Raw genomic sequence first — 13520 nt, forward strand, 5'->3', positions numbered from 1 at the left:
TCTTAATGACCCCATTTTAACTTAATTCCCTCTTTAAAGGTCCTATCTCCAAATACAGTCACATTCTGAGGTACTGGGAGTTAGGGCTTCCAAATATGAATCTGTGGGGGAGACACACAATTTAGCCCATAACAGGGCCTATTCTAAAAATCTCTGTGAGCCTGGAGCTGAAAGCTGGGGACCCCTTGTCAGGAGCAGCTACAGTCCACACTGCTCTCTCTTTTCCCCCCACACTCTGTGCAAAGGGTAAAAAAGTTTTCAAAAGCGCTTCTGCTTTAGTCTCTCTTCCCCTCAGTGAATTCTCACCAATCTCTGTAATACTTTTACCTATCAACTATGCTGAGACAAAACAAAAACATGAACACTGGCCTCTTCCAGGTGGAAATAAAGGATGATCAAGGTAAGAAGAGGTGTCATCTGAGACCCACACAGTCGCTTGTATCTGAGTCTGGTCTAGTGCTGGCTCTGCAAGATCCTGTCCCACTCCCCCAGTTGAACAGGTTCATTCCTAAAAGAGACTATGAGCCATTAAACTTCCAGCCTCATCTGGTGCGGGAATCGCCCCAGTGAGGCAGCCTCAAGTCGCTGCCCTCACAGATGCTGGGGCAGGCAGGTGAGGGTGAGGGAGGGAAGGAGCAGGTATGTCCTGCCTTCCACTGGTTCAGTGCAGGCCGACAGCTTGAACTCCCAGTGCCTTGCACTGGAAAACTCAAATATCTGCACAGAGCTCACATCTCTGAACTTCAGGATGTCTTCCAGGAAGAATTGTGCGTCTCCTGCTGTGGACCTGAGCAGGGAATCACACTGACAGGACCCAGGATGGAGCTCCCAGGGAGTGGCCTGGGTAATGGCAACCCTCGAACCCTGGTCAGTCCTCCTCCCCGGCACAGTTTCTTTGGGCTCAGACCCTCGAAACCCATGGGACTGTCAGAACTGAATGCTGGGCCAGGGACACCAGATCCCTTCCTGTCATCTGGTCCATTCCTGCCCGGAGCTGCCTGTACCACTTGCTGTGTTTCACTGGCATTTTGAAAGAAAAGGAGGCAAATTAAAATAAATGTTCCAGGAAGACAGTTTGTGTTGAGTCTTTGACTTCAAGTAACCCCAGGTCTCCAGGGACCCCAAGATGAGACTGAATCTTTGGTTTGTGGATTGGTCAGGCTATGTGCCTGATTCTCTTTCATCCTGAGTGGCCTGCAGCCCTGGACCAAATTGAGAAGCCACAGGATTTTGAACTGCTGTCCTTACCCCCATCTGAGGCAAACTCATTCCCTCAACATCCTGCTCACTGGATAAAAATGTCCCCTTTTCTGGCTGTCTGGAACACTAATGGTTGTACTGCACAGTAAAGGGTGCTGCAGGGAGGAAGAAGTTTTCCTCGACCCTCTTCGGGTCCCCTGGCCAGGTCTGAAAATTAAGCTGACAAAGACAGATTAACAGGAGAAAAGCACACCAACTTATTTCATCTAAGTTTTACGTGACACAGGCACCTTCATAAGGAAATGAAGATCCGAAGAAACAGTCAGACCTGAGTACTTTTATGCCAGGTTTGATGAAGGGCGGCAATCGAGTAGAGAGACAACAGGTGAAGGAGAACGAGGTAAGTGTAGTAACCGGGGAGGCAGCAAGGCCTGTTTGAGAGGATCTTCTGGGCCTCCCTCTGTCTTTAGAGACAAGGATGCTCCTTTCCCGGGAGGATAGGGAGGCCACCTCTCCCAGGAGGCTCTTATGACCCGTTTCAGGGGAGAAGGTCCCGGGGAAGGTCAGAGTGACCTTCTCGCTTCTGTCCTTTTCTCAAAATTTCTTCAGCTTAAAATATTCCACGTGTGAAGGTGCCATATTTTGGGGTAGCATGTCCTGAACCCCATCAGTGGCAGAATACGCCACTTTGGCATAAGGATTATTTTGAGCTAAAGGCACTTGAAAAACGGCAGGTGCAAGAAGGGCACTCTGACCTCCCCTTCTCTTCCTAAAAACAGGAGATGAAACCTCCATATGGAAGATGTCTTCCCTCTACCAGGAGGAAAATAACATTCTTATCACCAAGGATGGGGAGTCAAAGCCGAGAGAAAGGTGTATAAACCTTGTTAACCTAACCTTTACCTTCCTAGTTACTTTTCCACCATTAACTGCCCAGCTGGGGCCCTTTTGTCTTGTTACATTGTCACGATTTGCTACTCTTTGTCCAATTCAGCATGGAAGGGTTCAACTCTAACCCGCTTCTTGGGGTCTTCATGTCCTTACTAGGGCTCCCCTGCCAAGTAAAACTTTCAGTAAATAGATTTGTATGCTTTCCTCCTGTTAGCCTGTCTTACATCAATTTAAATCTCAGGCCCAGCCAAAAGCTCTAAGAAGGTAGAGGTGAAATGCTGCCTTCCCTACAGCAGCTTTGAGTTTGAAGGGGTTCAGAACACGCCACCCCAAAACTAGTCGCTCTGGTATGTCGACTATTTTGAACTGAAGGTACTTGAGAAACAGCAGATGCAGGAAGGCAGCTCCGACATCCCTCTTCTCGTCTAAAAGCAGCTCATAAAATTTCCCATGAGGAAGGCGCCCTCCCAGGACCACGAAGAGAACACTCTGATCACCAGCGACTGGGAGCTGATGTGGAACTGCAGCTGTACAAACAAAGCTGCTAAAACACCCTTGTCTTCCGTTAGCTTCCCCCCTGTATTTCTAGTCATTGTCCCGTAATTTACTGTCCCTACTCTAATGTCAATTTAATTCTCGGGCCTAGCCACAGAATCGGAGGGGCAGAAGGAGGTTTTCCCTCCCTTACAAGTTTATAGGATTCCTGGCTTTCCAGCGTAACATATCCCAGTGGAACGAGGTGAGCTCAAGTAACGTGCTCCACATGACAAGTATTTTTATTCCATTAACCATCCTCATGAGACTTAAGCTACACATGGCAGGAATTTTAAGGGCTATATGTTTTAATGTATTTATTTAATAGAAATGACTTGGATTTGTGTGTGTGTGTTCAGGCTACAGGTGTTAGTATGATGCCTAATACTTCTGGTTTACAGGGAAAATTAGAACAGAATGCTCACAAGTCAACTGATGTATAGCCTTTTTCCAGAAAAAAGGGACTATTTTTTCTTAGCATGTCTTCTTCCTCAACATTCTTTTCATTTAGTTTTTGTAATCAGCAGTCTAGATGCATGACTTCATTTCATGCTCACAGGCTTGAGAGAAAGGTATTATAAACCCCATTTTACAGATGAGGAGAGTGGTGGCGACAGTACTCAGCCCACATCTCTCACACCCCTTCCCCTGGGGAATTCACAGATCAACAGTCTTCTCACTGGCAAAGGGCAAGTCAAACATTAGCCACCTCACAGGGTTGCTCTGAGAATTAAACAGGAGAATCCATGAAAAAATGTTTCCTAGAGCCTGAAGCATGGAAAGTATTCATTAAAATACAGCCACTAATATTATTATTGATAAAAAAGATACCCACAGTAGTTATGAGAACTGGAAGAAAGAAACAACAATTTGGAAATTCATATTTAAGCCATGCCTTAAAAAGGAATTTTATCAAATAGAATGAAAGGATAAACCAGACTAAGGAACACCATACAGGGAGGTAGGCAGCAAAGGCATGAACCAACAGGGCCTATTGGGGGAAACTCAGAAGGACCATGACACAAGTCTCAAATTCATGAATGACTTCTGATTTAGGCTTTTGATATAATCTACAAATGAAGTTGTACGTTGTCTTGTAATTGTGTGAGTCAAGCATTGATTAATTAAATGTAATCACTGAAAATATGTCAAAATTTTACAACCCGGTTTTGGCCACCCTCCGCCCACTGCCCCATATACCAGGAGCCTCCAAAAAGGGACCTCTGAAAAACTTCACATGTAAAAGGCTCTGTAAACCCTAGTCTCCACAGAGCTCAGGATCTATAGAGTAGTTGTGGCTAGAGTGTGTGGGGAGGATGTGGCAAGTAGATAGTTCTGGAAAGGCAGGTAGGGACAAGGTTGAAGGAGTCTAAATGCATGATTATAGAACCTTATCAGGTTGAGAAGCCGTGGTTTTGAAGCAAGAGACTCTGTGACCTGGCGGAGAATTGACCAAAAAGACATTCTGATAGAGGTTCCTAAGGAGTTCAGATGAGAGATGCTAAGCTTTAACAGGAAGTGCACAGCGGATGTCAAGACTCCATCAAACTGTTCACCTACCTCTGCCTACAGCTGAAAGTGGCTGCCCAGCATGACTTAGAGCAATGCAGCCATTTGCCTGTCAGAAGAAAGCCAAAACCTGTGCGGAGCTAGCACCTGCACTGGGCACTAAGCTAGTTGGGAGCTACTCGCAATCTTCTAAACCACTTTTCCCCCAAACTTCTCTTGGAGAGAATTGCCAATCCTTGTTCTTTTAGGAAGAATGTTTTTTTAGAGGCTCCAGGGAAACCCACTCCCACCCCAAAATAACCATTCTATTAATCCCGCCAGTTGGATTCAATCTCCCACACCACTCTCCCGTCAGAGTCCCGTCTTGATAAATACCTCAGGTACTCATTCACGCCTGCATGTGAGTCGCTTCCTCAGTCTGAGTTTACTTGCAACCGGGAAAGGGAGAGGTGATCTTGGAGATAATTTTGTTTAGGTAATGGGTGGTTCGGCCCCTCAGAGGAGGATGAAGACTATTGAAAAGAAAGTTTGTAGACTATCTTTGATTCCGCCTGGGGTCCTGTCCCCTCTGACACCAAAACCCCTCACTCCCATCATCCTTGGCTTGGATTGCTTTATCCTGTTGCAATTGGGCTGTGACTTTCTTTGCTACTACTGTTTAAAAGCAGTCAAACGCAGGAACCGTTCATCCTGTAAACAATTATGGAGCTTACGCTACACACTGAACTACTTATCAGCTGACAAAGGAAAATAAACAAAAATCACTGCCAGACAGACAGTCAGTGGGGGTGGGGGTGGGGCGAATATGTAAGATGAAAAGAGATGTAAAGTAACGTGGTCGATTCTGCAGGAGCTGCTGAAGGGTCAGAAAAGAGCAGGTGTGTTTCTCCCCCCTGAAGCAGCCAAGGGAGAGGAAGACATTGTAGGGGAGGACAAAGAATTTTCCCTCTACCCTTCTGAGTTCTTAGCTGAGACCCTGTAATAAAAGACTGATTAACTAGAGAAAGACAAACAGACGTTTAGTAGCATGCGTACCTCACGTATACACGGGAGATAGCCGGGGAAAAATGAGTAACTTCCCGAGGTGGCTTAGAATTCAGACTTAAGTAGCATCTTCACAGAAAGCAGAGGGAGCACGTATGCCTCTCAGGGGAGAGTGAACGATTTTTAGGAAAGATGACTGGGTCTTTAGAATCGATGGGAGGTATGACAGTTGGTGACCAAGTTTGTCTGAGTGTGCTGTGGACTTCAAGTCTCCTCTCCTTTGACGAGAGTCCGACTTCCTTGGTTGACGAAACTCCCGGGGAGGGGACTGATGTCAACTGAGCTCCTTCTGGAGGATCTATCTTCAGGCAGATAAGGGGAGTTCAAAGAAGGCCAGCCCCTCATTGGCTGTGTTCCAAGTGCCTACAGCTCAAAATACTCAATATGCCAAAACAACATATTTTGGAGTGGCATGTCCCAAACTCCTACAGGCATATTTTGGGGTGGCCTGTCCTACAACCCTTCACCGTCTAGGGTGAATTCCAGGGTGCTGGCTTAGGCATGTGTGGCATGGTGGCACCATTCAGAAGCAGACACAGAGCCAGTCAATGAGTTGGAGAAGGAAGAGAATGGATTCCCTCAGCTCCTGTGAGAGTCACACCTTGGAGATTTTAAGTTTAAACACGTTGATTTGGGGACACTTTGGATTTTAAGTTTAAAATGACTAAAGAACAACCAGGAAGATCCACAGGTGTGGAGCCTAGAAGTCTGGATACACATGTAGATTTGGGATTCATTAGCATATAGAGGGTAGCGGGAGCCAAAGCAGAGATGCAGAAAGGCGCATACGCTACTTTCAAATAATACACATTTCTCAGAAAAAAAACCTGTCATCCTTTCTGATGCAGAAACCACAACATCTGTGGATTCTCCTACAGGAGGCCCGAAAGTAACCAACGTGCTATACAGGTCAGGACCCCAAACAATTTCGTAGGGCAGTTTCTGGTAACGACTCTCCATCTGGAGCGGCTGTCCTCTCGCGAAACTCTATTCAGCAAACTTCGCTGGCCCCGCGCGGGCCTCGGTGGAGACACGGTTGGGCCCTGAATCCCGGCTGAAAAGGGTGGGTTTTAGGGGATCTGCAGAAACGGACGTACAGCGCATCCTTCAGCCTCCTTTCTGCATATGTGGCTTCCTTCAGCGGAGCGGTGGGTTCACTGACTCCACCAGAAGGCTTGGCGGTGTAGTGAGACCGGTTTCCCTAGGATCCGATTTCTCTCGGGTGAGGGAGAATTCCACGCCTCATATCAACGGGAGACTAGACTCGGGAATTACGGCGCTCTTCCCCCTCCCTCCACAGCCCGGGTGCCCTGCTCGTGCGATCGCCTCGTCGGTCAGTCCGTCCACTTCTCGGAACTGCTTTCGTTGCAGTTTTATGGAACACGGTTCGGAAGCCTGGGACCCTCTGGTCGGGATCAGACCCGGCGCTGGCGCTCTCTTCTCCTTCCCGTCTCTGGATCCACTGGCTCCTCTTCTGGTCTCCTGCCGCCAGAAGGACCTTTCCTCTTAGCCCAAGTTGAGAGCCTTCGGGGAGCCTACAGACGGAGAGAGGCAGAGGCGAAAACTGCTGCGGGATCCGCTTGGATCCGAATTCTCCCGGCGACTATGGCAAATAGATTCCCACGAAGGGCAGAGTCCGTTAGAGGGAGTCGGGGAGGGCGGAGGGGGATATGGAAACAGCCGGAAAGAAATGACGACACACAGAGCGGGCGGGGACAATTTACAATGCTTCCCGCCCGCGCGCTTTGGGTTTTCAATCTGGTCCGATGCTCTTGCATATGAGGAAAGACGCCGCCCTCGCCGCTCGCAGAGATCGTGTCTCCGGCCTGCGGCAGTCATGTCTGGCAGAGGAAAGGGTGGGAAGGGCTTAGGCAAGGGGGGCGCTAAGCGGCACCGCAAAGTCTTGAGAGACAACATCCAAGGCATCACCAAGCCCGCCATCCGGCGTCTTGCTCGGCGTGGGGGAGTCAAGCGGATCTCGGGCCTCATTTACGAGGAGACCCGGGGTGTGTTGAAGGTGTTCCTGGAGAACGTCATCCGCGACGCGGTCACCTACACGGAGCACGCCAAGCGCAAGACGGTCACTGCCATGGACGTGGTCTACGCGCTCAAGCGCCAGGGCCGCACCCTGTACGGCTTCGGAGGCTAAGCTGCCGCTCCACTTGAACGCCTGACGACCCCAAAGGCCCTTTTGAGGGCCGACCATACAGTCAGCAGAGGAGCTGGGCCCTTGCGTCAAGTACGACACCAACCAAGCTGGGAGGTAGCTGCACTTGACAGTGGCTCCAGTCAGCTCGGACTTTGACAGCTAGTGGCGCCCAAAGCGCTCACAACCCTCAAAGCCAAAAGCTGCCTCTGGGTTTGTTCCTCCATCCGAAACGTTCTCCGGGCCCCTGCTGACCCAGGCTTCTTTCTGGCGCGCGCTATCCTCATTTGTGGTCGTCGGCCCGGGCTCCCGAGAGAAGAAACCGGCAGAAGGAGGCCAGCTCAGGTTTGTAGTTCAGAGAGGCCACTTGTGCCACCTCATGGCTTTTAGCCTCGTCAGTTTATCTGCACCACACTTCACCCCTCTGTTCAATGGGGTCAGGGACCGGATGGCTTGAGGGCCCTGTTCATGTTGGATACCCTCCTGTGACATGTCTGCTCACTTCACAAGGTCTGAGCCAGGAGCAAAACAAATCCAACCAGAAAGCGTTCGAAACTCCAAAGAAATAAAGAGGCTGTGAGATCAGAGTGAGCTCGTTAGTGCAGTTTTAAAACAAGTTGGCCCGGCAAATTGGCCACTGGATGAAAAGTATTGATTGCTGTGTTTTTAGTGTTCAATAAAAAGCCCTCTCAAAACTGCTTGCTGAGAGTTTTGTTTTCCTTCGGTGCTACCTTCAAGGGAGACTTTAGTCAAGGACCTATGAGATATGGTCTCTTAGTGACAACGTTGCAAAGATACACATGCAGGGACAATTTAATAGGATCCTTCTATAAAAGCTGAGCGAGCTAGATGATCTTAATGTCCTGAAAGGAAGTCTTCAGGAAACGGGTCAGTCGGGTGTGGGTGACTTTCCTCGCGGGGCCTGTTGCGGCTTAGGAGAGACCGGCAGGAGCACACTCGCCGGCAGTACAGAAAGCACACGTTCATTGCGACGAGGCAAAAGGAAGTTATTCTCCAGAATCAGCATGGTGAAGAAGACAGTAGGCCGTTCCCTACACTACCACTTCTACATTGCCCTGGTTTGGATTGAAATGCGGTAGGTCCACACCGCTAGCCTAATTATACTTTTGCAATGATCCCATCTGTGAGTAAAAGGTTTTTTCAGCATTCTAGGCTTATGATTTTACAGTTAAATTTGGTTATGGGAGTAGTTGAGAGAAGAAATTCTCCATCAGCTCCCAAAAGGTAAACCTGCTATTTTCTTTACTGGTCGCCACACTTGGCTGCTCTCTTTAGCATCAAACAGTTGAAGGTGAACCAGGTTTAAAACATGGGGCTTAGCAAAAGAGATGCCAGAAAGTCAAAGGATGCGAGACTTGCCCAGCAGCACGGGGAAGAGAAATAATATAGAAAATACATACACACACACACACACACACGCTTACACAAGTGGCACAATAGTACATGGTAGCATGTATTCATTATGATGAGAAATGTAGACAGTAATTACTACAGGAGTCCTAACACTACAGAAGTCACTGGCTGCTGGGGAACTGGGGAAAGCTGGGCTGGAGGTGGGGCCGGCGTCAGGCTTTGAAGAAAGAGCAGAATGCCTGGCTTCCTACTGAGATAATACGGTGTGGGGGAGGGGTTGGGGAGGATCAAGGAGGAGCTGGCGAGAATAACAATTGTGATGAAGGTGTCCAGGTGAGAAGTAAGAGGATTCAGTGTTCAAGGTGTTTCATTTTCCCTCTAAATTAAAATCTCACCCGCAACTGATGGCATTGCTATTTCAAGTATCACCGTGTTGTTGTTTTTTAAACTTTAAAGGCAATGCAGATTGAATATATCTGACCCTCGCTGAGATACTCTGGAGAAGGAGAGAGAAAAAACTTGAAGAGAAATCAAAAAATAGTGGAAGGGAGGGGGGAAAAACATGTCCATTGTCTACACTAGTCGTTCTTAAAGCGTGGTCTTTAATCTCAGATCACCTGGGAACTTGTTAGAAATGCAAAATCTTGGACCTGCCCCAGACCTAGTAAATGAGACACTCTAGGGGCTGAGACCTGGGCATCTGTGCTGTAGCCAGCCCTCCAGGTGATTCTGAAACACAGGAAGGTTTGAGAACCGCTGGTCTAAGTAACGGTTTTGCTTTAAATGAAACAAAAGTATTTAGAATCTGAATATGTATTGAACCTGATTTGTTTACCATAATGTTAAATTTGCTTTCTCTGATGGAAAAGAAAAACATCCGGTGAATGACCCTATTAAATTTTCGGTAGTACAAAATGTCACAGGAGGAAAAAGGTAAAACAGCTTTTATTTCCTCAGCGAATTTGGGGCAAATGTAAAAGATGGGTGAGTGAAAAATGCAGTCAGCTTGTTTTACTACACATTATTGGTTTGTATTGTTAACAGGATCGAATTTTATAATTAATGGACATGTTTCTTTCTTTCTTCCCAGATTTCCCCCAGATCTTGTCCTTTAACCGTTAGTGACACCTCCTCTTTACAGTGATTTTAGCAGTGATCCTTGTTCCCGCCTTGTCTGCTCCTCTAAATGCTATCATGATGGGGTGTCACTGAACGCTCTGTTAGCTGTATCCAGCCTCTGATTATTGCCGGATTACAGAGTGTGCATTGTGCAGCTTTGTGCATTAGCAAATGGCTTTCTTAAAAAAAGTTCTTAACCATCTGTAACAGAAAGGAATATAATGTTCTTTTATCTCTTTGACTTGCTAACAAAATAAATTCCTTCTCATTTCCATCCCCGAGTAGCTCAGATGCCCTCCGTAAGCCAGCCCTGGCTGCCATCTCTTCCCTCCCTGGGTGAAGTCAGGACTTCCACTAGAATATATACGAATTGTTATAGAATCCAGTCTGCGGGCTTACGTCCATTACCATGGTCACAGAGGCTCCTGAGTGTCTCACTGGCTAATCAAACTTCACAATGGATCAGTTTGAAGTCTTCCCTTTCCTTTCCAGGCTCCCTACTTCTCCGGATAGCAGCATTATCCTCTGGGGCACCCAGGCTAGACGCTCCTGAGTCATCTTTCACTACATTCTTATTTTCTTCTTTTGAAACCTCTCGCTCTGTACCTTACAGTCGAGCTATTGAGGTACAAGTCATATCTCTGGTTGAACCAAAAGAACTGAGCTACCAATTACGCAGAATGTTACGTACGTGTATATAGAAATATGTATGGATGTGAGGGGAATTATCAGGTGAAGTGTTCACAAAAATTTAAGAATGACTTATAGGTGTCACTTATACTCATTGAACATTTCTGAATTGTTCAAATGACTTAAAATAAGCATGTATAATTTTCCCGGCAAACAATGAGAAGATGATAACCTGGGCTACATGAACCATGGCAAATCTTAGCTTTGCCAAAGTTCAGTTTACTCATCTTGAGTGTTACCGAGAATTCCTACCTTTCTCACAGGAATGTTTTAAGGATCAAAAGAGAAGGAGATCTATGTGAAAGAGTGAAGCCGTGAAGTGACACAGAAACCAAAGTTGATGTCTTTATTGTCTGTTTCACCCAATCTACATCTTACGCGCTCTGTGATCACGGGGGAAGGGAGGGAGTCAGCATAGCTGGAATCAGAGAGAAAGGAGGATGGTGGGTGCAGACGAGGCGTGAACAGATGGGCAGGGCCGGATGTTTCAGGATTAGATCAGAAAAATGTAAAGTCATCTTAAAGAATCAAATAGACTCGCCAGCTGACTTGATTGTTGTAAGGTGTTAAACGAATTATTTAAGAATATTTAATTCTTCTATAGGAACTAAGAGAAATGAACAAATAAAGAGAAGAAACTAATTATAGATAATAAGTGAGCATAGCTTGTGAGACGTGTTAGGCATAAATCAAGTAGAGCAAGTGTGGTAAACACAGGGAGGAACGGGTGAAAGGACCAAGTAAACAGCACGTCAAATAGTCACGAGGTACATGAGGTACCCGGTATTCATGCCTTAAATCAGCCATCCACTGGGGACACGCACTGTGGCCCGCTATGTCCTCTGCAGGCTATACACAGGGAAATCTATAGCTATTCAGCGGGTTAGTTTTGAATTACAACTATGGCCAGGCGTACTCGCCCCCATATCTCCCTGATTGAGCAGCATAAGTCAGCTTCAGGGACCTTCCAGGTGCTGAGCCCCTTTGCCTACCTCAGCTCTGGTCCTCTTAGCTGTAGCATCAGCAGGGAAGGCTGACACGGCAGAGCGAGTCGGGACAGAACATTGTGTAACCCAAGGTTCGATGCTGTGTTGGACTTCCCCCCTCACTGCACCCTATTCCGAGTGTGCTAACCTCTCCGGAGCACCCCTTTCCCTTTTCTCCTTGTTTTACGTTGTTGAATGGATTCAATGAACTGTGTGATCTGAAAATCTTCACTTGGCCTAGGAGCCTTTCTGGGCAGTGAACTCCGGGATTTCTTGTCTGGTGGTAGAGAAGAAGGCGACAATTACAACAAAGTGATTTCTTACCACACCAACCATATTACAGAAGAGGTTTGGAAACAAGGTGTGGGGGAAAACAACCATGGGGTTGTGACCATCCAGGTACCCTCCAAGGCAGATGGACCGTGACTCTAGTGGGTGCAACCAGTTTCTGCAACGGGCAGCCTTTAGAGCTCAACGATACCCTGACTGAATAATGGCAGCCATTGAGGTCATCTGCCTCCGCGCTCTTCCCAACTTTCTAATGGGAGTTTGGCTTCCCATACGGACTCACCCACAGGGAGCTGATGAGCAGACGGGTTACACTTCTCTTTGGGAAATTAAGAGCATGATCTCTGGAATCAGACATTTCCGGTTAGGATCTTAACTTCACTGTTTACTAACAGTGAAAATCCCTTAATCTCTGAGCCTCATTTGCTTTATCAGTAGCACTAGGATGAAAAGAATACCTACTGTGTCGGGTTCTTCTGTGGATAACGTGTATTAATATTTATAAAGCAGTCAACGCTATGATTGGCATTCAATAAATGCTAATTCCTGTGAATGATGCCAATTATTAGTAGGGGTTTATATCTCTGTCCCTTGAGAGTGTGATGCGTGGGATCTAGTCCTTCAGAGACCCTCACCCCTGGCCTACCAACACAATGGAATTTCTGAGCCTGCAGAGCCCAGGACCAGAGGCTGGAATGGGGTGAGCACGGGCCCAGGGGGTCATTCATCCTCATGACCTGTCTGAGTCGCCACCGGCCCTTCATTTCCTTGTCTACTGCTTCACGATGCAATAAGACCAGACGCAATGACCTCCCAACCATTAAACAGAAGACCCAACCAGCAAAGGAAGAGAAGAGGGGAAGGAGCAACCAAAGAAACCCAAGGCCAAAATCAAAACCTGGCTGAGGAAAATTCCATCACAAGCTCAACATTTAGCCCTGAGCAGGGACTCTGATGGGTGGGGAGAGCCGCTGCCCTAAGGAAGACAGTTTGTAGGGAGGTCAGGAGACGCTTAACTTTTTGCTCATGCTGATGTCTGAGAGGGACTATGAGGTTCAGAACCAAATAACCAACTGGCCAAATTTAAACGTTTGCTAATATCCAGAGGCAGTTGCACCAAAACCTTTGGAAGCCGATTTAGCAATACCTATCACAATTAGCCACCAGGTATACTGAAAAGCGTCCCCAACTATATGCACAAGCATAAGTTGCAACAGTGATTTTAGAAGCAAAAAGTCTGTAAAATACCTACATTTCCATTGATGTGAGTCTGAGTAAATAATGGAAGAACTATCTATTCAATGAAAAACTGTGCATCCTTGAAAAAGAAGGAGACAGACTGATACATAAGCATTTTTCTATCTGTAAGCCAATCCTGGTGGTCTAGTGGGTAAGATTCGGCATCAGGGGGCAGCAGGACTGAAGAAGACGGGAAAAGGAGACGGTGATGGGAGGAGGCACGGAAACCTCTCCGGGTCCCCTCAACTGGAAGAGGTCATTTGGGTTGAATTTACATACCTCTCTTTGATTTGAATTACTTTTTAAGTGAAAGAATAATGAGTAATAGTTCCCACGTATTGAATATCTACTCCGTACCATTTCGGATCTTCGCGACAACCCCCAAAGGTAAATATTATCGCCCTTTTACAAAGCAAGAAACTGATGTTGAAGCGGTCTAAGTATCTTGGCATTCTCTGATACGCTACGATGCTCCTGAGTCTGACTACACTATTTGTTTA

At 47.0% G+C, this 13520-nt stretch overlaps 1 protein-coding gene and 1 long non-coding RNA gene across 2 annotated transcripts in view; one reads left to right on the forward strand and one right to left on the reverse strand.

The window, feature by feature from the left end:
- Positions 1 to 13520, reverse strand: part of LOC139081447 (uncharacterized) — a 32381-nt gene that overhangs the window by 12168 nt on the left and 6693 nt on the right. The window lies entirely within an intron of this gene.
- On the forward strand, positions 6939 to 8022 carry H4C15 (H4 clustered histone 15). Its single transcript, XM_008514864.2, has one exon. The coding sequence runs from the start codon at positions 7016 to 7018 to the stop codon at positions 7325 to 7327; it is 312 nt and encodes a 103-aa protein (XP_008513086.2). The 5' UTR covers positions 6939 to 7015; the 3' UTR covers positions 7328 to 8022.

This window comes from Equus przewalskii, unplaced genomic scaffold, assembly GCF_037783145.1.
Source record: "Equus przewalskii isolate Varuska unplaced genomic scaffold, EquPr2 ChrUn-10, whole genome shotgun sequence".
Taxonomy (NCBI): Eukaryota; Metazoa; Chordata; class Mammalia; order Perissodactyla; family Equidae; genus Equus; species Equus przewalskii.

What these genes read in the sequence shown, in the direction of transcription:
- H4C15 (XM_008514864.2), top strand. Translation starts at nt 7,016, where the DNA reads ATGTCTGGCAGAGGAAAGGGTGGGAAGGGCTTAGGCAAGGGGGGCGCT.